The 25,603-nt window shown below is 42.1% G+C and overlaps 1 protein-coding gene across 3 annotated transcripts in view; it reads right to left on the reverse strand.

The window, feature by feature from the left end:
* usp45 (ubiquitin specific peptidase 45) overlaps positions 1-25,603 on the reverse strand; it is a 179,763-nt gene that overhangs the window by 90,831 nt on the left and 63,329 nt on the right. For all 3 annotated transcript variants that reach the window (XM_068025973.1, XM_068025983.1, XM_068025978.1), the window contains 3 exons: positions 14,253-14,401; positions 13,747-13,842; positions 7,707-7,837 (listed from right to left, as the gene is read on the reverse strand). In XM_068025973.1, coding sequence (XP_067882074.1) covers positions 7,707-7,837; positions 13,747-13,842; positions 14,253-14,401 — 376 coding nt within the window. The remainder of the gene's footprint in view (positions 1-7,706; positions 7,838-13,746; positions 13,843-14,252; positions 14,402-25,603) is intronic.

Below are 25,603 nucleotides of genomic sequence, written 5' to 3' on the forward strand. Positions count from 1 at the left end.
AATTAAAAAGCTGGGTTTTGGATGTTCTTTACTGCTGTCAGTCTTCCTGTAGTAAGTGCACTAGTATGTGGCAATTTGGTCGCAGTGATATGGCATCATCATGGGAATATTGATATTTTCTGTGTAGTGATAATGACATTTCCATTTCATACGTGTACATGGGCCAATATGGCAGTCATTCTGCCCATGTGCGAATAGCAAGCCCCAAACATAACTAACTAATTCTCTTAAGATCCAAGCAGCAATATAAAAGTAACTTACAACTGATAACTGTAGTACTGCATCCAAAGGAAATATATATTACTAGGACTAAATAATCATACACTTAGGCTACTGTTTTAAATGTCACAGGTTCACAATTCATGTGACCAGAAAACACTATTGCCTACAACTGTAGTTTTCCTCCTAGGGGTAGAAGTCCCAAGTGGAAGACACTGCTGGGCAATTAGAAAAGATTATTAGCTTGGGATGTCATTCATTCAGGACTGCTCAGCTGATGTCAGACACTAGTTACTTTCACTGCTACACTCACAGATCCTTAGGCAGCAGATGTCCTTGCTGCACAGAAGGAAGAAATGACATTAATTAATGAAGGAAATACATGCACACACAAAATACACAAAAAGGTTGACCATCACTGCACATTTTTGACTAAGAGCTGCAATATTTTGTAGATATTCCCTTTCCTTTCTCACACTATATAAAAATTGCATACTGTAAACTATTCTGGATTTATAATCAACACTTGGTATTGGAGGGGTTTACAAAAGATTTTAAAATCTTCTGAAAGAAGCGGTTAGTGATGTTATTTTAATATTATATTATTACTAGTCAAGAACAATTTGTAACTGTTTACTTAAAGTAAAGTTAATTTTAAACAAGATTTAAAATGTGGGAAATCTATGGATAACATTTTTTGCCCATCAACTGTCTTTGTACATACTATTTTTCCCACATCTATTAAGGGTTGCAAGTATGTGGAATGCATCAACACAAATGGCTTCTGAAGCCATGTCACATCACAGCATTTAAGGAGGGATTAGCATTTGAAGAAAAATATTAAAAGCATACAAAGGAGAAAACAGGCAAAGAGGATTAGGAGTGGCAGACTCAGATGTGGAGCTAATACTATGGACCAAATGTGCTGACATTTCTGCATTTGATTCAATGTCCTTTTTTGTCCGAGTTTGCTTTTGTCAAGTGCCTTGGGATGTTTTTCTACATTAAAGGTCCTCTGTAAATGTAAGTTGTTGTGTTTTGTAAATGGACAATATTTTAAACTGTAATTTTATTTTCATCTTAATCACATGGTGAAAATTGTATTAATTTAGCTGTTCCAAAAATGATAAATCCATAGGGACAAAATAATCTCTCTGACTTTCTCATTAATGACGTATATATTTCTTATATTCAATTTCTTACTCTATTGATTCCTTTTACATTTCACCTTGCCATCTGTCTCCACAGGTGATTCTCAGACAGTGAATTACAATGTGCAACAATTAACACACCTACAGATTGCCACTGTGGAGATTTTCTGCCCCAAGAAGCATGCAGTCCTGCGGGGCAGACAGGCTCTGTTCTATCTGTGTCCATATGCCACCTCAGTACTCCGCTAACATGCGGAGAGTCCTTTATATGGGAACACAGCCAAAGTATTTAACAGAGTATCTGAGTAATGAAATATCTGAACACATATTTTGCAATTTCATAAACGCTGACTTTAACTGTATCAATGACAATCCACTATTTTGAAATAGCACGTGTGATTCATGCTTTTCCAGCCTGGTAAATGAGATTGTTTTGCATTCCACGGAGTCAATTTTATTTACTCAGGCTGTATCGGAGGTACAATGGTATCAGACAACAGTGTACAAAACAATTGAGGAGAGATGGAGACCAGTTTCTGAAACAGCAGAAGCTACAAGTAGCTCATTTTTCTCCAGATAGTGTATGTTAAAATGCCAGTTTGTTGGCTAGTCTCACTACAAGGCAAAATATAAAGCAGGAGTACAAGTGAAATACAAAGGCCCCTTCAATAATTTTAGAATACAGTTGCCAGTATTTCTTTGTTTATGGTGTTAGAAATATTGCAATCTCAGCTATTTGGTGCTACCTATACGGATCCTTAGAACAGTTTAGATTCTATAAGTACTGAAGTAACTTATATGGCTGTAATGCTTTTATAAGGTTACACAGCTGTTCCAAATGTGTAATTGGTACATCAAAGTTGATGACATAAAAGATTCCTCCACGAGAGCTGTCCATTCTATATAATGGATGTGTAAATTAAAATTAATAATGATGGTAGGGTTACAATTGCAGTCAGAACACGATTTCCATGCTCTGACCTTTACATATAAATTAGGAGGAGTAGGCCTTTGAGAACAAAAGCCACTTGAACAATTTCCTAAAACTGTGGAGAATGTGTGGAAGTCCAAAGTACAAGAATATTCAGATATAGATGCCTCAATAGCATTGCATAAGACACCATGCAGATGGTTGCTTATATTTTGCGAAGAGGAAATCGACAACAGCAGTCACTACTTTTACTGATAAATCACCTTTAACGTAGATCATGTCTGAGAAGCTATACAGAGAAAAGGACACCAGCAACAGTGGAAGAGCTAGGAGAGATGACTGAACTCATGGTCAAAGCGAAAGATTTTGAGAAAGCTTTAAAAAGCTGAGGTAGTAAGCTGTGTGAAAGTAGGATGGAGAGAATTGAAGGCTAGATACCTTGGCTAAAAGCAGGCTACTATAAAAGACAACTTTTTGGGGAAAAAACACAGTTGGGATTCCTCCTAATTGACTGTGAACTTTCACCTCAGCTTTGGTCAAATGTACAGGATATGCTGCCTTAGAAAGTTTTGCACTTCAGATAGACATTTGGTGAAACTTCAAACAATTATCTCACTCTGAGTGATAGTAACTTGAACTGACAGTATACTCCGAGTGTTGAACTGAAATATCTCGCATGGAAGTCTCTAATCACTATATGAAAACACGCACATTTGAGGTCAACTGCAATAAACCACTCTCACCCCTGCATTGCATGGATAATTCAAAGAAGGGTAATCATGTTAAGTTTTCAGTAGAATGAAGAAACACAAGGCTCAGAAATTCATTAATATCCTTTCTGTATAGCTGCTCATGTACAGGAAAACATCTCAAGTGCTTTTCATTAATGAAGAAAATGGTGGATTAAAGCAAGTGAGGAGAAGAAGAAAATGGAAACAATTAGGATAGTGGGCTGACATAGTTGAAGAGATGCATTTTAAAAGCAGGGCGGGGGCTAGACAGAGGGAATGAAGCAAGATTTGAAAACAAGGTAAACACGTTCACGTATAGGAAGTCACAGGGCTACGGGAACAGGAGAGTGGGATGAGTTTTGGATTGCTTTGGCAAAGAACCAGAACAGATACAATGGGCTAAATGGCCTCTTTTGTCCTGTAAATTTCAAACACAGTTGGGCATGGAGCGTTCCTGGAGATGAGGTGAAGGAAGAGTGAACTTTATGTGGGTGGGGAAATAGGATTAAGATAGGGAGGCCAACTAGGAGAGCATTAAGAAAGGCTATGCCTCAAAACGCAATGACAGGTTCAAGAACACTTGACTCTTGTATGCCACCACACCCCAATATTTCTAGGGGCTAGAAAACAGAAGCAGAAGCTTGAATTTTCTTGCCCTAATGGAACCTTTCTTAAGACCCAAGAAAGCAGTAACTTCTCTACTTTGCTTTTCAAAAGACCCCACTAATATCCTCAGCCTGTCCCCAGAAAACTACAGCCCTGAACTTCAGAGTGAAATAAAATGAAAGACATAACCCAACCTCATAGTTCTCCTAAGATGATGATGATATTGTGCAAGAAAAATGTCACAACTTAGTGAACAAAGTAATAAATGAAAAATACTCTTATGGACAAAGCTGCAAATGTTTGAGCTATAAAACATAAACCAGTCAATACTTGAACTTCTGCGGTAGAAGATAGAGATGTGCTGCTGACGAGAGTGAATTAACTAAGGTTAGGCTCAGAGCAATGACTTCTAAAATTGAAAAGTGGAGGAAGGCAACCTACCTAGATTTTATACTTAGTGATACTGTCCTTGGAAGCTTTTCTCCTATAGGAAGAAACCAATTTGTACGTGAAAGGTGAATGCATGAGGGAAAACAAGGATTCATAAGACCGATTTTACCTCCATGGTGTATTCCATGCGGGGGAATTTAAAGTTAGGAAAGGAAAACCCGCAGGTACGAGTTTCCTGAACATACTGCAGTTTTTAACATTTTTTTTATTTGTTCAGGAGATGTGGTTATTGCTGGCAGGCCAACATTCATTGTCCCTCCCCAATTGCCCTTAGGAAGGTGGTAGTAAGCTGCCTTCTTGAACTACTGCAGTTCATGAGATTTATGTGGTTCTCCAGTTACGTTTCTGGTCAATGGTGAACCTGAGGATGTTGATGGTACGGGATTCAATGATGGTAATGCCGGGAGAGGTGGTCAGACTATCTCTTGTTGGAAGTTGTCATGGCTTGGCACTTGTGTGGTGCAAATGTTACTTGCTACTTTTCAGCCCAAGCTTGAATGTTGTCCAGGACTTGCTGCATGCAAGCACAGATAGCTTCATTATCGGAGGGGCTGCAAATAGAACTGAACACTGCGCAATCATCATCAAACATCCCACTTCTGACTTTATGATGGAGGGAAGGTCATTGATGAAACAGCTGAAGATGGTTGGGCCTAGGACACTGCCCTAAGGAACGCCTGCAGCAATGTCCTGGGGCTGAGATGATTGGCCTCCAACAACCACAAACCATCTTCCTTTGTGCTGGGCATGACCGCAGCAAATGGAGAGATCTACCCCCCCCCCACCCCCATTAACTTCAATTTTACTAGGGCTCCTCGATTCCACACTCGGTCAAATATCGAGGGCAATCACTCTCACCTCACCTCAAGAATTCAGCTCTTTTGTCCATGTTTGGACCAACGCTGTAATGAAGTCTGGAGCTAAGTGGCCCAGGAGGACCCCAAACTGAGCATCAGTCAGCAGGTTATTGCTGAGTGAATGATGCTGGACAGCACTGTCAACAACACGTTCCATCACTTTGCTGATAACTTGAGAGTAGATTGATGGGGCAATAACTGGTCGGATTGGATTTGTCCTGCTTTTTGCGGACAGAATATACTCCTGCTCTTATTTCTTACGTTCTCCATCCCCACCCCTCACTTATAATCAAAGAGAAAAAGATTTTTCCATTTTGTTGGGTAGATGCTAGTGTTGTATATGTACCAGAACAGGTTGGCTAGAGTTCTGGATCACAAGTCTTCAGCACTACAGCCGGGTTGGTGTCAGGGCCCAGAGCATTTGCTGTATCCAATCTTAACTGCAGGATACCTTATAACACTTTTTCCAGTCGATTTCCCACCCACAGCCAGATTTGGGTTGGGGGGGTGTGGGGTAGGGGTAGCAAACAGATCACAATAGGGACAGGCAAGCTGGTTTTCAGGTAAGCTTGATGGGCCTGTAGGAAAACACCCCTGCTCCTCAAGAAGTGCTGTTAAGTCCTCCTATTACCTGCCAGATTTCCCAGGGCCAGGGAAACCTGGCTGAGTGCGGGTAAAAACAGAATCACTGTTGTTAAAGTCAGGTGAGAAGGGGTTGATGGGCTTCCCTCTTTTCCCTCTCCATGTTTGACTACAACAGGTTTAATTCATTTTTTAAAATGGATGTACTTGCCAATTCAGTGAGTGTTTGATTATTTTACGTGCTATGATCATAAAAAGAAATAATCGGACAGGTTTTCTTGAGTTTAATAAAGAAAGAGGTTAGCTTTATTGTACTTAAGCCGAGCTAAGAAAAATAATAAATTACGCTCCAACTTTCACACACACACACACACACACAAATAACTTACAGATTGGGTAAGGATAGATTGGTCGAGTTAGAGTCCATAAAAAAAGTGGGTATACAGTCTGTGGAGTTTGGTGATTTGGCTGGCTTCTAGCTGAATTCGATGGTCCTGAGGCTTCCGGTTTGAAGAGATAGATGGCTGATTTGGTGGGTATCATGGACACAGCGATGCAGATGATTTTCTTGAAGGGGTCTCTGGTTGCAGTCGGAATATGCAGAGGTGTTCAGTCAGCAGGCAGGGTTCGAAGCTTGCAAGTTGGAATGGAGAGAGAGAGAGAGAAAAAGGAGGGAACCCCCCACATGGGTCTGCACTTGTCAGAGTCCAGATGATTGTCAGCCTGCTGCTGAGAAACACCAGCTTAAAACACGCAGATGGAGGGGCTTGGCACATGACAGTCACCCAGTGATTCAAGCATGGTAGTTAGCAGTGTATATTTCTTCTTGCAACTTAACAACCATGTCTGGGGATTTCTTTCTCACAACAAGGGTCCCATTGTTCAAGTAATAGTCTTGATGCCTTGCTGATGGGAACAGGCAATTCCCTTAAATTTCCCAGGTCTTGGTTCTTGCTAGGATGGGACAGACACTTTGTCTCCACCTTGCAGGCTATGGAATGTAGGATACAGTGTTGCAAATAAGGTGGCCATCTTAAGCTGCTAGTAAAGTCACTTTTTATCTGTTCCTTTAATTTCTTAAAAAAAATTCAAGTCTTCAGCCAGTGGACTAAAAAAATTTCAACATAGCCTGTTGGTGTGACACTGTTAAAGTGAAGGCACAGAGCCTCATAAACTGTTAAATGTCCAAACTGTCTCCCGAGAGTGGATTGGTCACCTACTTCTCATCCTGCCTCTGTTTAAACTTGAAGTGGACAGGTTCAAGTTGGGTTAGGCTTCTGTTTCAGATTTTTAGCTTTTTAACCTATCACCTGAAGAAAACCTACCTGTTTTTTGGTGGGGTGGGTTAAGATTACCCCTGTGGCTTTATTTGAGATTTAAATTCCATAATTTAAATTAGATCAGCCCCTACTGGACTTGAGCACATACTCTTGGCCACACACAAAATAGTCTGACACTTCAGTCCAATGCTAAAGAGTGCTCAGCGTTCATCAAGTTGGGAATGGCATCTTGCTGATGAAAGGTTAAAACTGAGGCCCAATGTTGAAGTCGACAAATATTACTCCATGGTTGTACTTGAAAAACAGTTCTCCCATTGTCCTAGCAACACACCTCCTTCAATTACAATGAAAAACAAATTAACTCATAATATATCTCATTTACTGTTTGTGGGATTTTACAATGCATAAATGGGCTGCCACATTTGCTTATCGAACAGTGACTACTCTCAAAAAGTAATTCATTGGATATGAAGTGCTTTGGATGTCTGCAGGATATGATAAGAAAGGCGGCACAGTGGCGCAGTGGTTAGCACCGCAGCCTCACAGCTCCAGCGACCCGGGTTCAGTTCTGGGTACAGGCTGTGCGGAGTTTGCAAGTTCTCCCTGTGTCTGCGTGGGTTTCCTCCGGGTGCTCCGGTTTCCTCCCACAGCCAAAGACTTGCAGGTTGATAGGTAAATTGGCCATTGTAAATTGCCCCTAGTGTAGGTAGGTGGTAGGAGAATGGTGGGGATGTAATAGGGAATATGGGATTAATGTAGAATTAGTATAAATGGGTGGTTGTTGGTTGTTACAGATTCGGTGGGCCGAAGGGCCTGTTTCAGTGCTGTATCTCTAAAAAAGAAGCAAAATAAAAAGAAAAAAGAAAAAATACATAAATGTATTCCTCTGATACACTTACTTCTGACATAACTGACTGAAAAGTATCCTTGGAACCAATGGTCCTTTTCCTGCTTCTTTCATACTATAAAGGAATAAATACACGGCTGAGGTCAAAGATCCAGGGCTAGGGAGTATTATCATCAATGGATCCTACACAAAGGAAAAAAGAATCATCTGTGAGCGTTATAGTACTACTTTCATTCTTAACTGCATCGTAAACTACAAGTAGTTAGTAAGTAACGTAAAATCATTTTTCTTTAATTAAGTGGGGGTGGAGAACATAAGAAATAGGAGTAGGCCATTCAGGCTTTGAAGCTTTATCTGCCATTCAATATAATCATGGAGGATATTCTACCTCAGCTACAGCTCTTAATTCCCTTTGTATCCAATGGCTGAACATTCACAGCTCTCTGGAGTAGGTGGGGGGGGTTGAAATGGCCAGCAACCGGAAGCTCGGTGCCATGCTTTCGGACTGAGCGGAGATGTTCCGCAAAGCGGTCACCCAACCCTCATTTGGTCTCCCCAATGTAGAGGAGTGTTTGGGGCCTTGGATAGTGAGGAGAGAGGAGGTACATGGGCAGGAATTACACCTCCTGCGATTGCAGGGGAAGGTGCCGTGGGAAGGGGACGAGGTGGTGGGGTTAATGGAGGAATGGACGAGGGTGTCGTGGAGGGAACGATCCCTTCGGAATGCTGACGGGGAAGGGAGGGGAAGATGCGTTTGGTAGTGGCATCACGCTGGATGCGACAGAAGTGGTGGAGGATGATCCTTTGGATCTGGAGGCTGGTGGGGTGGAAAGCGAGGATGAGGAGAACCCTGTCGTGGTTCTGGGAGGGAGGGGAAGGGATGAGGGAACACGGTTGAGGGCCCTGTCAACCATAGTGGGGGGGAATCCTCGGTTGACGAAAATGGAAGACATATTAGAAACCCTGTCATGGAAGGTAGCATCATTAGAGCAGATGCGTTGAAGACGGAGAAACTGGGAGAATGGAATGGAGCCCTTACAGGAGGCAGGGTGTGAAGAAGTGTAGTCGAGGTAGCTGTGGGAGTCGGTGGGTTTATAATGAATATTAGTAGACAGCCTATGCCCAGAGATGGAGACGGAGAAGTCGAGGAAGGGAAGTGTCGGAGATGGACCATGTGAAAGTGAGAGAAGGTTGGAAATTAGAAGCAAAATTGATAAAGTTTTCTAGTTCCGGGCGGGAGCAGGAAACGGCACCGATACAGTCATCAATCTACCGGTAAAAGAGTTGGGGGAGGGGGCCTGAGTAGGACTGGAACAAGGAATGTTCGACATATCCCAGAAAAAGACAGGCATAACTAGGACCCGTGCGGGTACCCATAGCAACACCTTTTACTTGAAGGATGTGAGTGGAGTTGAAGGAGAAGTTGTTCAATGTGAGAACAAGTTCAGCCAGGCGGAGGAGGGTGGTGGTGGATGGGGACTGGTTGGGCCTCTGTTCAAGGAAGAAGCAGAGAGCCCTCAAACCATCCTGGTGGGGGATGGAGGTGTGGAGAGATTGGACGTCCATAGTGAAGAGGAGGCAGTTAGGGCCAGGAAACTGGAAATTGTCAAAATGACGTAGGACGTCAGAAGAGTCACGGATGTAGGTGGGAAGAGACTGGACCAGTGGAGAAAAGATAGAGTCAAAATATGAAGAAATAAATTCAGTGGGGCAGAAACAGGCTGAAATAATGGGTCTGCCGGGACAGTCCTGTTTGTGGATTTTGGGAAGGAGGTAGAAGCGGGCTGTCCGGGGTTGCGGGTCTATGAGGTTGGAAGCTGTAGAGGGAAGCTCTCTAGAGGAGATGAGATCAGTGACAGTTCTGTGGACAGCAGCTTGATGTTCGGTGGTGGGGTCATGGTCCAGGGGGAAGTAGGAAGAAGTGTCTGAGCGTTGGCGCTGAGCCTCTGCAAGGTAGAGGTCGATACGCCAGACAACAACAGCACCACCCTTATCTGCAGGTTATAAAGGCCTGATTGATCAAGGGCAGAAGACATGTGCAAATGCTCTAGAAACTTGTGGAAGATGGATAATGTTAGGGTGGGCTTTTAACCCCTGGTTTAGGCAAAGAAATCGACATTCGATTGGGCATTTTATATTAAGGTAAACCTTTACAGGACAATAAGTTCCTGTCAATATAAGACCCAGGTCCACCCCTGAAAAAGGATATAAAAGATATTGTAAAAAGACACTTGGGGTTTCAGTCGAGGGTAACTTGGTCAATTACCAATAAAAGAGCTACGTCGAGTCACTACCGAACTGACAACTCACCGGTGTTGGTATGTATGAGATTCTATTTATAGTCACTTGAGCTTGAAGTAAAGGGGCATATCTGTGCATGGTTGTGTGTAATCTGGGATTACTGTGTGACAGTACTATCAGATGCTTACTTGTAAACTCGTGCTGATTTTCAAGTAAAAGGAACGTATTCCAGAAATCTTTGTCTCGAATTGTTTGTTCTAAGTGTCCAAACTCAGTGAACTACTTGACAAGGGAACGTTTTACATACCCTTAAGAATTTTATATGTTTCAATCAGATCTTCTCTCATTCTACCAAACTCTAGGGAATATAGGTCTCGTCTACTGAATCTGCCCTCATAGTACAATCCCTTCATCCCAGGAATTAGCCTAGTGAACCTGTACTGCACTTTCTCCAAGTATACCCTTCCTCAACTAAGGGACCAACACTGTACACAGTATTCCAGATATGGTCTCACAAAGGCCCTATATAATTGCAGTAAGACTTTTCTTCTCTTATACTTCAATCCAATTGTAATAAAGGTGAACATATTGTTTGCTTTTCTAATTGCTTGCTGTAGCTGCATGTTAACTTCCTGTGACCTGTGTGTAAGGACACCCAGGCTCCTATGAATACCAACATTTCCCAGTCTCTCTCAAATTTAAAAAAATATTTTGCTTTTCTATTTTTTCCTAATGAAGTGGATAACTTCACATTTCTCCCCATGATATTCCATCTGCCACAAACTTGACCATTCATTTAACCTGCCTAAATCCTTTTGCAGCCTCTTTGTGCCTTCCTCAAAATTTACTGGTATTGTTAGCAAAACTTGATATATTACACTTGGTCAGCTCACCCAGGTCACTGATATAGATTATAAATAGCTGAGGCCCAAGCACTGATCCTCACAGTACTCCACTAGTTATTGCCCGTCAACCCGTAAATGACCCATGTTTTCTTTCCATTAACCAATCCTCTATCCATACTAATAGATCACCGCCAATCCATGAGCCCTAATTTGTGCAATAACCTCAGTATGGCACCATACCAAATCCTTTTTGAAAATCCAAATATACTACACCACTGGTTCCCTGTTATTCACTCTGTTCTTTATAACCTCAAAAAACTTTAACAGATTTGTCAAAAACAAATAATTTAGGCTCACACTTCAGTGCAGTACCAAGGGAGCGTTGCATTCTCGAGGATGTCTTTCCGATGACCTGCTACACAAAGGCCACCTCTGCCTTCTCAGGTAGACATAAAAGATTCCACGGAATGATTTAAAGAGCAGCAGAATTCTCTCTGGTGTCCTGGGCAAAAGATATTACCCCACCATTATCACTGAAAGAGATTATCTAGTCATTATCTCACTGCTGCACTGCTATTTGTGGGATCTTGTGTGCGCAAACTAGCGGCTGCATTTTCTACAATAGTGACCAAGCTTCAAAAGTACTTAATTGGCCTTAAAGCATTCTGGGGCATCCTGAGGCCATGAAGGTCACTATATAAATCCAATACTTTTCCTTTCTCAGCAAACTATCAGCAACCATCAGCAGTTGAAATAGGTGTAAACTATTGTCAGAAAATGCTGGAAAAAGTCTGTAGATCAGGCAATATCTGTGCAGCGAGAAACAGACCGATGACCAACAGGGCACCTATCGATACAAGTGCAAGAGATACAACACCTGCCCTTTTACGTCCTCTCTCCTCACTGTCCAAGGCCCCATACACTCCTTCCAGGTGAAATAGCAATTTACATGCACTTCTTTCAATTTAGCATACTGTATTCGCTACTCACAATGCGGTCTGCTCTAGAATAGAATAGAATTTCAAAACTTGCCGATGATACCAAACTTAGAGGTGTGGCAAAGAGTGAGGATGATATGAACCACCTGCAACAGACATGGATAGGCTAGCAGAGTGGGCAGTTAAGCGGCAGCTGGAATTTAATACAGACAAGTGTGAGGTGATGCATTTTGGCAGAAAGGGTAGGGTGAGGCAACATAGACTTAATGGCATAGCTGCAAAGAATGTGCAGGAACAGAGGGACCTCGGGGTGCATGTGCATAGATTTTTGAAGGTGGCAGAACACATTGAGAGAGAGTGGTTAGTAAAGCATGTGGGATATTGGGCTAAATAAATAGAGGCATAGAGTACAAAAGCAGAGAAGTTATGCTGAACCTTTGGTGAGGCCCCAACTAGAGTACTGCATCCAATTCTGGTCACCACACTTAAGGAAGGATGTGAGGATCCTTGAGAGGGTACAGAGGAGATTTACCAGAATGGTTCCAGAGACGGGGAATTTTAGTTACACGGTTAGGTTGGAAAAGTTGGGGTTGTTCCCCCTGGAGTAAAGGAGATTGAGGGGGAGATTTGATCGAGGTGTTTAAGATTATGACAGGATTAGATAAGTTAGACAAGGAAAAACTTTTGGGGGACCTGATTGAGGTATACAAAATTACGAGGGGCATTGATAGGATAGATAGGAAGAAACTTTTTCCCTTAGCGGAGAGGTCACTAACTAGGGGGCATAGATTTAAGGTAAGGGGCAGAAGGTTTAGAGGGAAGTTGAGGAGGAATTTTTTCACCCAGAGGGTGTTTGGAATCTGGAACACACTGCCTGAAGAGGTGGTAGAGGCAGGAACACTCACGACATTCAAGAAGTATTTAGATGAGCACTTGAAACGCCATAACATACAAGGCTACGGGCCAAGTGTGGGGAAATGGGATTGGTTAGGACGGGTGCTTGATGGTCGGCGCAGGCGCATTGGGTCGAAGGGCCTATTTCTGTGCTGTAAAACTCTATGACTCTATTAACTTATGGCACAAGGACTAGGGGAAACAGATTGAAGGTTTTGGGCAAGAGATACAGGGGAAATACGAGGAAGACTTTTTTTTAGGTCGACCTGAAACGTTAACTCTGGTTCTCTCCACAGACACTACCTGACCGGATAATTTCTAGCATTTTCGGTTTTTTATTTCAGATCTCCAGAATCCACAGTATTTTGCTTTTGTAAACTATTGTCACTTGACAGAGTGTCCCCCTGGGTGTTGCCAACTGACAGTGTCATACATGGTCAAGCAGTCTCCTGATTTGTGGCTCCTGAAGCATAACTTGATGGCAGTGACTTAGATTTCTTACTCATAGTAGCAGCACCTAACAAAAATCAAGCCCACGTTGTGCACAAGGTCTCAGACCAAGGATCCAATGGAGTTTGATTGTGATGGGATTGGTAATTTTCTACCTGCTCTTTTCCTCAATTTTCTCCTGAATAGCACAGAATATCCCAGTAGTTTTATATCAGTAGGCACTATCAGCAGTTTTCATGGCCATCAGCCATCAGGAAAGCTTTGCTGCAATGACTAAAGGCCATTGATTGATTTGAGATCTACATCTTGGAAGATATGGGTCAGCACCAGTTGATGCAAGGCATGGAAAATACAAGAAAATGGAGAACAATCAAGAAAGCTAAAGATGTTGGTCATGCAAAAGAACAGCACACAGTAACAATAGTTTTGCTATATATAAATGACTTGCAGCTTGGAATACAGCCTAGAATTTCTAAATTTGCCGATGATACCAAACTTGGAGTCGCTGCAAAAAGTGAGGATGATACAAACCACCTGCAACAGGACATAGATAGGCTAGCAGAATGGGCAGACAAGCTCTGAGATAATTTGGTGCCAATTGATGATGCACATCAAAGTCACCATGTCCTTTCCCCAGAGCTGTGAATCTAGCTTGGTTCAACTTCAGCAATTTGTATAGGATATTGAATTAAAGTAATTTTAGCACAGCAATTTCATCACCTACCAAATTTGACTCTGTGGGTGGACAGATCTTCAGCTTTGTCCCCTTTTCCTTCATTTTATGCATAAGATCACTAAGCACATGGGTTTGAGCCACGTTCTGAAAAAATATGGTTATGTGAACAAATATGCAACAGAGGTGAATAAAAAAGAAACCAAAGTGTGCTATCCTGAAACCAAAAGGTTTCAAAGTTTTACTTACACTTTCCATTTAATATGCACAGCTTTAAGTTCAGGAAATGTTCCTGATAGTATATTTCCATTACTTATAAATTAGATCAGAGTCAAATATCCCATCTCCTGATAGACTGATTCAAAACTTTTTCCGGAAACAAATTTTGACCCCCTTTTCCAAGCATTGTGGTTTGTGCATTCTCTCTCTCTCATTCCTTATGCTAAATACTGCACCAAAAAAAGGATTATTTTCAGATATTCATCATTAGAGAGATACTGGAATGGAAGTAAAACACAAAAGTGAACAAACTAGCAACACACAAAAGAGTTTCTTACTTGCATAACAGCATTAAAGAAGCAAGTATTTCCTAAATTGCACAGCCCTTTGACAGGAACCGCTACATTGTTGATCATATGTTTTTCTCTTTCAGATTCACCGTTATCTGAATTTTCATCTCGAACCTTCATCAATTTAGAATTCAAACCTATAAAAAGATTCAAAAACAGATTTCACAAAAATAGGCAGTTTTTTGTATTGTTTCATTATTAAATATATATATATATATATATGTTTATATGGAGAACAGAGATATTTAGGTACCAGAAAACATTTTAAACATACTTCAAATTTTATTTTGTGTAAAATAGTATGCAAGGATTTACCCCACCAATCCCCTGCCTTAAAGTCACTCCACTTACACATTGTAGTATTTTACCGCTTTCTACTTTCAGATCTGTTTGAAGCCTAATATACTGAAATCCTAAGTGATGCTCAGAATATATAACAACCAATATACCTTCATTTGCCTTCCAAATTAAACATTTTTACATTTGAAACTGTAGGGTTTGAAAAAATGCTGAGAATCAAGAATTGGAATGCGGACTGTGATGGCAATAACACAAACATGAAGAGGAACATAAGATATGGACACAGTTCCATCCACAGACTTCCATCTTTCTAGCTTCTCAAGCAGTGAAAGCAAGAAAGTGAGGCAGTTTATTTATGAGATGATCAAATTAAGCACCTGAATATCTTAAGCCTCTGCTATACAATAGTTGAAGTAGCAAACAACAGGGCTGCACTTATGGACAGAAGCCCTCTAATCCAAGTTTGGTCTCTCCAGTATACAGGAAATGTAATGTGAACAGTGGATATAGTGCAAGGAAGTACATATAAATTACTATCTTACATGCAAGGGTTTTTTGGGGAACCTATGCAGTGGTGCGAGAGGTGGTGAATGGACAGACGTTACAATGCCTATGCTCGCACAGGAGGTTGCTAGGTGAAAAGTAGAAGAGTGAATCAGCGCATCACAAAGCAATTTTCTTTAGCATTATTTATTAAAGCACTGAAAGACCATTTTAAACATAAGTAGATCATCAAGAATGGGGAGCCCCAAACACCTCATCTTATCCTAAGATATTTATTTGCAACTCTACAATACCTATCAGTTAAAAACTTAAATGCTACATTTTCAAGTGGTTAAATGTTCCAATCAGCAAGAATAAGTTGCACCTAATGTTTATTGTTGTGCAATCATACATGTATCCTAAGCTGTTGTGCAAAAATACTTATTCTAAGTCTCAATAGGATGAGTATTGAATATTCAAATATGAACATAGTCTCAGTCATCTGTGATCACAGATGACAGCTGAAAGTTTTTTGCCGCCAGCACAAGATCTGTTGTGTTGGGCCCAGCTGCAAAAGGAAGCACTGTTTGATTCAAACTAGAAAGCTAAACAGATGTCTGAAATTTCCCAGCAGAAAGTGCAACCAGCATGGAGACCTAGCTAATCTATTTGCCATATCACTTAAAAGCTGAGTGGGCAGGAAGGAGATGGACATCATTAATTCCTAGCCTACAGGAATGCATGGACTTGGCTAGACTAGTACAATATATAGCAACTTTTATAATGCCAAAGTGACTGTAAATAACAAATAAGAACACTTGGCATCTACAGTGTTAAGTATTGATGAGTAATGCATGTTAAAAACCTAAGGATTTAATAGGCTCCAGAAGCCACAGTGCAAGGATGAATAGAGTAATGTTTCAAATTGAAAGTTAAGAAATAATCATGCAGTATACTGATGGATTAACAAAAGGTCCCCTTTTTGCATGATATTTAGAGCAGATGAATATGATCACTACAAAGATAATTTCCAGAAAATGGGTAATTTGATTGTTTGCTCCAGATTGTTCTATTAACATGGCAGTGCACAGAACTTTCCATAAAAGTCCCTTGTGCAGGAAAAATGAGGTGGCTGGTACTGCTGAGATAATGTACAAGTTATAGTGGTGGCAATGATATGAAGCTAAAGACAAAAAGTGAACAACCATAAGTCGTGGCCCAAAATCAGTATCAATGGCATAGATAGAAAGATGGATGAGGTCCTGTAAGCAGATTTTAGGGAGCTGGAAAATAAATGAAAAACCAGGATCTGAAAAGGTGTAATTTCTGAATTACTCACAGTGCCATGAGCTAGTGAGTACAGAAATAGGAGGAGAGGAAAGTGCAGATGAATATGTGGTTGGAGACTGTGCAGGAGGGAGGGCTTTAGATTCCTGTGGAATTGAGACCAGTTCTGGGGGAGGAGGGACCTGTACAAGTCGGGCGGGTTGCACCTCAAAGTGTCAGAATCGATATCATCGCAGGAGTTTGCAAGGACCGTTGGGAAGGGTGTAAACTAGCTTGGCAGGGGGATGGGAACCTGAGGATAGTTTCAAAAGGGAGAAAAGAAAAGGTGGAAATGGAGTAGAGAAAATCAGTAAGCAAGTGCGGAAGGTAGAGGAAGCAAAGGATAGAAAATAGACAACAAAGGAATTTGTTGGTGCTTAATGGTATATACTTCAATGCAAGGAGTCTATGAAGAAGGCAGGTGAGCTGAGGGTACAGATAGACACGTGAAGCATGATATCATACCTATTAATAAAACATGGCTAAAAGGGCAGGAATGGTACCTCAATATTCCATGTTACAGGGTTTTCAGGCAAGATAGAGAGCGGGATAAAAAGGAGGGAGGCCACAATATTGGTTAAAGAGCGTTCACAGCTGTGAGAAGGGATGACATGCTAGAAAAATCATCAAATGAGGCCATATGGGTTGAACTGAAGAACAAAAAAAGTATAATCAAATTGCTGAGAATGTACTATAGACCCCCAACAGTCAGAGGGAGGTAGAAGAGCAATGGTATAGGCAGATTTCTGAGAAGTGCAAAAACAATATGGCAGTATTAAGTAGGGGATTTCAACTACCTGAATATTAACTGGGATAGAATCATTGTAAAAGGTATGGGGGCACCCATACCTTAAGAATTCTTAAAATATATTCACAAGGACTTTTCCTTAGCCAGTACACAACAAGCCCAACAAGTGAAGGGTCAGTTCTGGACTTAGCTGGCAGGTGAAAGGGGTATCAGTGGGAGTGCGCTTTGGCTGTAATGATCACAATTCAGTTAGATTTACTGTAGTAATGGTAAAGGACAAAGATAGACCAGGGGTAAAAGTATTCTATTGGAAAAGGCCAATTTCACTAAGCCGAGATGTCATTTAGCAAAAATAGACTGAAAGTAGCTATTTGAAGGTAAATCAGCGTCAGAACACTGGGAGGCATTCAAGGAGGAGATAGTGAGGATTCAGAGCAAATATATTCCTGCAAAGAAAAAGGGTGGATCTCCCAAATCTTAGCGCCCCTTGGATGTCAAGGAGCATACAGGGTAGGCTAAGGCAAAAAAGTGAAGCTTATATGTCAGATGCTGAGCGCCCAATACTCCAGAAAGCCTAGAAGAGTATATATTAGTGCAGGGGTGAAATTGAGAAGGAAATTTGAAAAGCAGAGAGCCCACAAAAAAATATTGGCAAGTTAAATCAAGGAAAACACAGATATTTTCATTAGTACATAATGTGCAGGAGGATAACTAAAAGTAGCGTCTATTAGAGGTCAAAAAGGTAACCTGTGTGTAGAGATGGAAGACATGGGCATGGTTCTTAATGAATACTTTACGTCTGTTATCACAAAAGGGGGTTGGGGGCAATTCAAACACTGTAGTTAAGCAGGAAGAGTGTGAAACCATTTTTAAAAAACTTTTTCATGGGGTGCAGCTGTCGCTGGCTAGACCAATATTTATTGCCCACCCCTAATTGCCATTGAGAAGGTGAAGAGCCGCCTTCTTGAACCGCTGCAGTCCATGTGGTGTAGGTACACCTACAGTGCCATTAGGAAGTGAGTTCCAGGATTTTAACCAAGCGACAGTGAAGGGCTGCAATATAGTTCTAAGTCAAGATAGTGTGTGACTTGGAGGGGAACTTGCAGGTGGTGTTGTTCTCATGCATCTGCTGCCCTTGTGCTTCTCGGTGGTCGAGGTTGCGGGTTTGGAAGGTGCTGTCGAAGGAGCCTTGGCGAGTTGCTCCAGTGCATCTTGTAGATGGTACACACTGCTGCCACTGTGTGTCGGTGGTGGATGGAGTGAATGTTGAAGGTGGTGGATGTGGTGTGAATCAAGCAGGTTGCTTTCTCCTGGATGGTGTCGAGTTTCTTGAGTGTTGTTGGAGCTGCACCCATCCAGTCAAGTGCTGAGTATTACATCACACTCCTGACTTGTGCCTTGTAGATGGTGGACAAGCTTTGGGGAGTCAAGAGATGAGTTACATGCCACAGAATTCCTAGCCTCTGATATGTTCTTGTAGCCACAGTAGTTATATGGCTGGGGGTCCAGTTCAGTTTCTGGTCAATGGTAATCCCCAGGAAGTTGATAGTGAGGGGATACAGCAATGGTAATGCCATTGAATGTCATGGGGAGATGGTTAGATTCTCTCTTGTTTGAGATGGTCATTGCCTGGCACTTGTGTGGCGCGAATGCTATATGCCACTTATCAGCCCAAGCCTGAACGCTATCCAGGTCTTGCTGCATATGGACACAGACTGCTTCAGTCTCTGAAGAGTTCCAAACGGTGCTGAACATTGTGCAATCATCAGCAAATATCTCCACTTCTGACCTTGTGATGGAGGGAAGGTCATTGATGAAGCAGCTGAAGATGGTTGGGCCTAGGACACTACTACGAGGAACTCCTGCAGTGATGAACTGGGACTGAGATGATTGACCTCCAACAACCACAACCATCTTCCTTTGTGATAGGTATGACTCCAACCAGCACCGAGTTTTCCCTGTTTCCCATTGATGCCTGTTTTGTTACGGCTTCTTGATGCCATACTCGGTCAAATGCTGCCTTGATGTCGTGGGCAGCCACTCTCACCTCACCTCGAGTTCAGTTCTTTTGTCCATGTTTGAACCACGGCTGTAATGAGGCAGAGCCCAAACTGAGCATCAGTGAGCAGGTTATTGCTGAGTAAATGCCGCTTGAAAGCACTGTCGACGACACATTCCATCACTTTGCTGATGATTGAGAGTAGACTGAGTGGGGGAGAGGGGGGGGTAATTTACTGGGTTGGATTTGGCCTGTTTTTTGTGTACAGGACGTACCTGGGCAATTTCCACATTGTCGGGTAGATGCCAGTGCTGTAGATGTACTAGGGGCGCGAAGCACAAATCTCTAGTACTACTGCCGAAATGTTGTCAGGGCCTGTAGCCTTTGCAGTATCCAGTGCCTTCAGACATTTCTTGATATCACCTGGAGTTAACCAAATTGGCTGAAGTCTGGCATCTGTGATGCTTGGGATCTCAGGAGGAGTCCGAGATGGATCATCAACTCGGCACTTCTGGCTGAAGATGGATGCAAATGCTTCAGCCTTGTCTTTTGCACTGATGCGCTGGGCTCCTCCATCATTGAGGATGGGGATACTTATGGAGCCTCCTCCTCCTGTTAGTTGCTTAATTGTCCACCACCATCAACAACTGGATATGCCAGGACTGCAGAGTTTAGATCTAATCCGTTGGTTATGGGATTGCTTAGCTCCATCTATCACAGACCGCTTCCGCTGTTTGGCATGCAAGTAGTCCTGTGTTGTCGCTTCATCAGGTTGACACCTCATTTTTAGGTATGCCTGGTGCTGCTCCTGGCATGCCCTCCTGCACTCTTCATTGAACCAGGGGTGATCCCCCAGCTTGATGGTAATGGTAGAATGGGGGATATGCTGGGTCACAAGGTTACAGATTGTGGTTGAATACAATTCTGTTGCTGCTGATGGACCACAGGGCCTCATGGATGCCCAGTTTTCAGTTGCTAGATCTGTTCAAAATCTACCCTATTTAGCACGGTGGTAATGCCATACAACTCAAGGAGGGTATCCGCAATGTGAATATGGGACTTCATCTCCACAAGGACTGTGCGGTGATCACCCCTACCAATACAGTCACTGACAGATGCGTCTGCGAGAGGTAAATTGGTGAGAACGAGGTCAAGTAAGGTTTCCCTCTTGTTGGTTCCTTCACTACCTGCCGCAGACCCAGTCTAGCAACTATGTCCTTTAGGACTCAGACAGTTCAATCAGTAGTGGTGCTACCGAGCCACTCTTGGTGATGGGCATTGAAGTCCCCCACCCAGAATACATTCTGTGCCCTTGCCACCCTTAATGCTTCTTCCAAGTGGTGTTCAACATGGAGGAGTACTGATTCATCAGCCGAGGCGAGGCGGTAGATGATAAATCAGCAGGTTTCCTTGCCTATGTTTGACCTGATGCCATGAGACCTCATGGGGTCCAGAGTCAATGTTGAGGACTGCCAGGGCAACTCCCTCCCAACTGTATACCATGGTGCCGTCGCCTCTGGTGGGTCTGTCCTGTCGGTGGGACAGAACATACCCAGGAGTGGTGATGGTGGTGTCTTGTACGGACATTGTATGGTATGATTCCATCAGTATGACTATGTCAGGCTGTTGCTTGACTAGTCTGTGGGACAAGTTTGGCACAAGCCCCCAGATGTTAGTAAGGAGGACTTTGCCAGGTCTACAGGACTGGGTTTGTTGTTGTTGTTTATGGCGCCTAGGTCAATGCCATGTGGTCTGTCATGTTTCATTCCTTTTAGACTTTTCTCTCGCCGTTTTGTACAACTGAGTGGCTTGCTCGGCCATTTCTGAGGACATTTAAGAGTCAACCACATCGCTGAGGGCCTGGAGTCACATGTAGGCCAGACCAGGTAAGGACGGCAGATTTCTTTCCCTAAAGGGCATGAGTGAACCAGACTGGTTTTTTGACAATGGTTTCATGGTAACCATTACTGATGGCTTTTTTAAATTCCAGATTTATCAATTGAATTCAAATTCCACCAGCTGCCATGGTGGGATCTGAACCCATGTCCCCAAAGCATTAGCAGGGCCTCTGGATTGCTAGTCATGACAGTACCACTACACCACCGTCTCCCCTATTGGGTGGGATAAATATAGAGAAAGAGGAAATATTAAAGAGTTTAGCATCTTTGAAAGCAGATAAATCACCAGGTCCAGATGAAAGGCTAAGAGATGGAAGGTGGGAAATAGCAGAGGCTTTGACCATCATTTTCCAATCCTCTTTGGTTACAGGCATGGTGGGGAGGGCTGGAAGTCTGCTAATGTTGTACCATTGTTTAAAAAGGGAAAAAGGGATAGACTGAGTAATTACATGCCAGTCAGCCTAACATCAGTGGTGGGGGAGCTAGTGAAAAAATCTTCTGAGGGACAATATTAGCAGTCATTTAGAAAGGCACAGATTAATCAAGGACAGTCAACATGGCTTCGTTAAGGAAAGGTCATGTCTGACTAACCTAATTGAATTTTTCGAGGAGATAACAAGGAGGGGTGATAAGAGTACAGCATTTGATATAGTCGACATGGATTTTAGAAAGATTTCTTGACAAGGTTTCACATAACAGACTGATCAGAAAAGTAAAAACCCATAGGATCCAAGGGCAAGCTGGATCCAAAACTAGCTCTGTGGCAGGAATCAAACGGTTATTGTGAATGGGTGTTTTTGTGACTGGATGGCTGTTTCCAGTGGGGTTCTGCAGGTCCCTTGCTTTCTGTAGAATATATTAGGGATTTAAACTCAAATGTAGGGGCCATAATAAAGAAGATTGCAGATGATACAAAAATTGATCGTATGGTTGATAACAAGGAAAAAAGACTGCAAGAAGATATCAAATGAAATGAACTGGTCAAGTTGTCAGAAAAGTGGCAAATGGAATTTAGTCTGGAGAAGTGTGAGGTAATGCATTTGGCTATGTCAAACAAGGCAAGAGTGTACACAATAGATAGTAGGATACTGAAAAGTGTAGAAGAACAGAGGGATCTTGGAGTGCATGTCTATAGCTCCCACTGAAGTAGCAGGATAGGCAAATAAGATGGGTAAGAAGGCATACAGAATACCTTCCTTTATTTGCCAAGGCATAGAAGAGTAGGGAGGTTATGCTAGAACTGTAATAAAACACTAGTTAGGCCACAGCTAGAGTACTATGTACATTTTTAATCACATTGCAGGAAGGATGTTAGACACTCTTCAAGAAGCAGGGAATTCTCCATGTGTTTTTAGCCAATATTTCTCCCTCAACCAGCACCAATAAAAACAGATTATCTGATAATTAATTGATTCGCTGTGTAAACATTGCCTGCTACATTTGTTTACATAATAACTACTGTACTTCGAAAGTAATCCACTGGCTGTAAAGTGCTTTGGGACATATTAAAAACACTATATGAATGCAAAGACTTGCTTTACTTCTCTGCCAATCTGAAGCTCAATACACCTGAAGTATTATTTTCCTCCCCTCTCCCTAAGAATCAAAAACTATGTATTTCAATGAATCCACTGCCAAAAAGGGTGGTGCATCCAGGGCAGGTTCCGATGTATATAATTTATGCATATTTTTCTAATCTAATAGGTGATTCGAAAAGGTAGCTTTTAACTCTTAATGGCATCTTCTCTTCAAATAAACTATTATTCAAAATAAACCAAATTATGGAATAAACAATTTATTTCTTTTTGAGCATAAGCAAAACAGCTTGGAATGTGTAAATAAGTTACAATGTTACAGTGAGAAGGATGGCATGCTTGTAGCTCCAGAAATAGGCGGCAAAATTGGGGAGAACTGTCCAATGTCAAATATATGAAATGTTAGAAACTAGAGTTAAAAGAAGACGACAAACCCTTTCTTGTATTTTGATCAGGCATGTGAGAGATTTGATTTATGATACCCTTTCGTCTTTTTTTGCCACCATTGTTTGACCACTGAGCTCAAAAAACATAATACTTCTTTAGTGCAAGAAGAATGCTATGGCATGTGTAAAAACTAACTGGAGTATAAATAAACCATATCTACCATAACTTACTTCAGAAGTAGTCAGGCTATTCAAAGTATTGGCATCCCTCTGGACCTCTTCCCCTCACAAACTCCACTGCTGTACGATCGCTTTAAGAGTGATGTCCCTTTAAGAACTCAGTATGCTAATGAGCTAGAACCAGAATGTAGTCATGTGACTAGAAGCCATAGTCACTCTGCAACTGAAACACCCTAGACAAAGGTTCTGTACATAATTTGCTCTGTAATGTGTTTACTAGTTTAGCTGTTAATAAACCTGTTAGAAATCTTCAAGGCACTGGAATCCATGTATCTCACTGTTTTGCTTAACATCACACAAAGAACACATGACACGGTGGCAGCTGTGGTGAAAAGACCAGCTACAACCTTGAAGACCACGGGCAAAACCGCAAACAAATGAAAAAACTTACCTCCAGCTGTGACAGACAGAGCACTGAATGACTGGCTGCAAATAAATTCTTGTAATCGGTGAGTCATTGTGATGGATGAGGAATCCCGGTTGGGAGAAAAGGCTTTGAAGCGCTTGGAAAATTGATTTTTTTTTTGAAGCCTCCACTGGTGAGAGAAAAAAATGGGGAAAGCCCAATTCCTCTCTCAGGCTGATCGAGGTTGGCGCCATTACAGGAGGCGTCCAAACAAAAAGCATGGGAAACCCAGAGTGCTGCAGAGTCTCCACTGAAGCAGTCAAGTGCAAAAATCATTAAACCATTCAACCGTGGAGATAAATAAACTCTGGCAGAAAAAAAAGCTACGGTAAAGCCCTTGAACTGCTTAGCAAACAGCTGTGTAAACATACAAACTGAAGTGCTGACAGCAATATCAACAGAGAACACTGTTAAGCAGCTGTTACTCTCCATCAAAGCAGCTAGTCTAAGATAATTTCTTAAAGGGAAAACAGTGCATAGTTAATAGAACAAGTTCTAAAACCAGTTTCAAACCACAAATAGAAAAGTCATAATAAATACAGTGCTGAAAGCACACACAGAGCTGAACAAAATTAAATACAGAACAGAAAGCAAAAGAACAGCAGAAAGATGGATATCAAATTTCCCAGCATGAACTGAAAGGCCATTGATATCCTACCCGAGTTCAAACTTTTTAAACAAAGAATGCAGTTATGCTTCATAGACCAAGTGGTTGTAGAAGCAGAGAAGCAGGCTGTGAAAATACTAACAGCAGTTAGAAATGAGGGGTTATACAGAATCAATACCTCTGGTTTATCTGAAGAGGACCAGAAAGATCCCACAAAGATATGGAAAGTGCTAGAAGATCAGCTTCGGGTATGAGTGAATTTTAGAATTCATCGTCTGGAATTGATGTCCAACAGGCGACAGACACAGAAATCAATAGATCAATTCATCAGTAGATGCCGTAGTAGAGCAACAAATGTGATTTTTCAGAAACAGAGCTATTGGAGTGAAGAATGGAACTGGTGATTGTCTCAACACCGACTGAAGGGTTTCAAAAAGACATCTTGGGGAAAAAGAAAGGTCATAGCAATGATGTGCTGTAGAAGATGGCAGGAAATACAAAGCCATTGTAGCTGGACAACAGCATCTGCAAGCACTAGGTGCAGCCGACAGTATCGGCACGATAATCAGATTGCAAAAACCAAGCATTCTGTGTGGTAAGCGTGATTTGTCCTGCATTTCAAAGAGCTGTGCAAGGCATGCAGTGCAAAAGGTCACGAGGCCCACCTATTCAAGAAATCTGGCTATAAAAGACGTAGCCAGAAGTCACAATAGGACACAACCAAACAGAAGACAGGCGCAGCAACAGGGCAACAGCAGCAAGGAGAGTGCCCGAGACCTGAGTATATGCAAGCCAATACACGAAGTCCACAGTGAAATAGACCAGAGACAAGGCTCAGAGTGGAGCGATTCTCAGCCAGAAGACGAGCAGACGTTTCACATTGTGCCCCTGACACATTGTGTTGATGAAGTCAAACAACTGGAAGTTTTTGCTACTATTAACATCATATGCCCAAAGAAAGTTGGCAAACAGGATTAAGATTGACACCGGAGCTGGTGCAAATATCCTACCAGTCTGAATCCTGAAAGATATGTACTGGGGTGTTGGAAATTAATGATACAACTGGCAATTGCAAAGCTAACTGCATACAATGGGTCACCCATCCCTTGCAGTGGCATACTAACAATGCAATACAGCTATGGCAAGTCAGCATGGAAACCACTATTATTTTACCTGGTAAACGCAAGCGGACCAGCAGTGGCAGTACTACCAGCCTGTAAGGACCTCTACTTTGTGACTATCGACGAGATCACTAAGGTGCCCATCACAGCAGAACAGACCAAGCATTGAGTCAGTCTACGACCTACAACAAATGTACCCGGACAGGTTCGACATCACAGGAGACTTCAGAGGCGAGGCCGTATTGCACCTCAGAGAGGATGCACTCCATGTTTCCAGCCCCTTGATGTCT

The sequence above is a fragment of the Heterodontus francisci genome, chromosome 3 (assembly GCF_036365525.1).
Source record: "Heterodontus francisci isolate sHetFra1 chromosome 3, sHetFra1.hap1, whole genome shotgun sequence".
NCBI lineage: Eukaryota > Metazoa > Chordata > Chondrichthyes > Heterodontiformes > Heterodontidae > Heterodontus > Heterodontus francisci.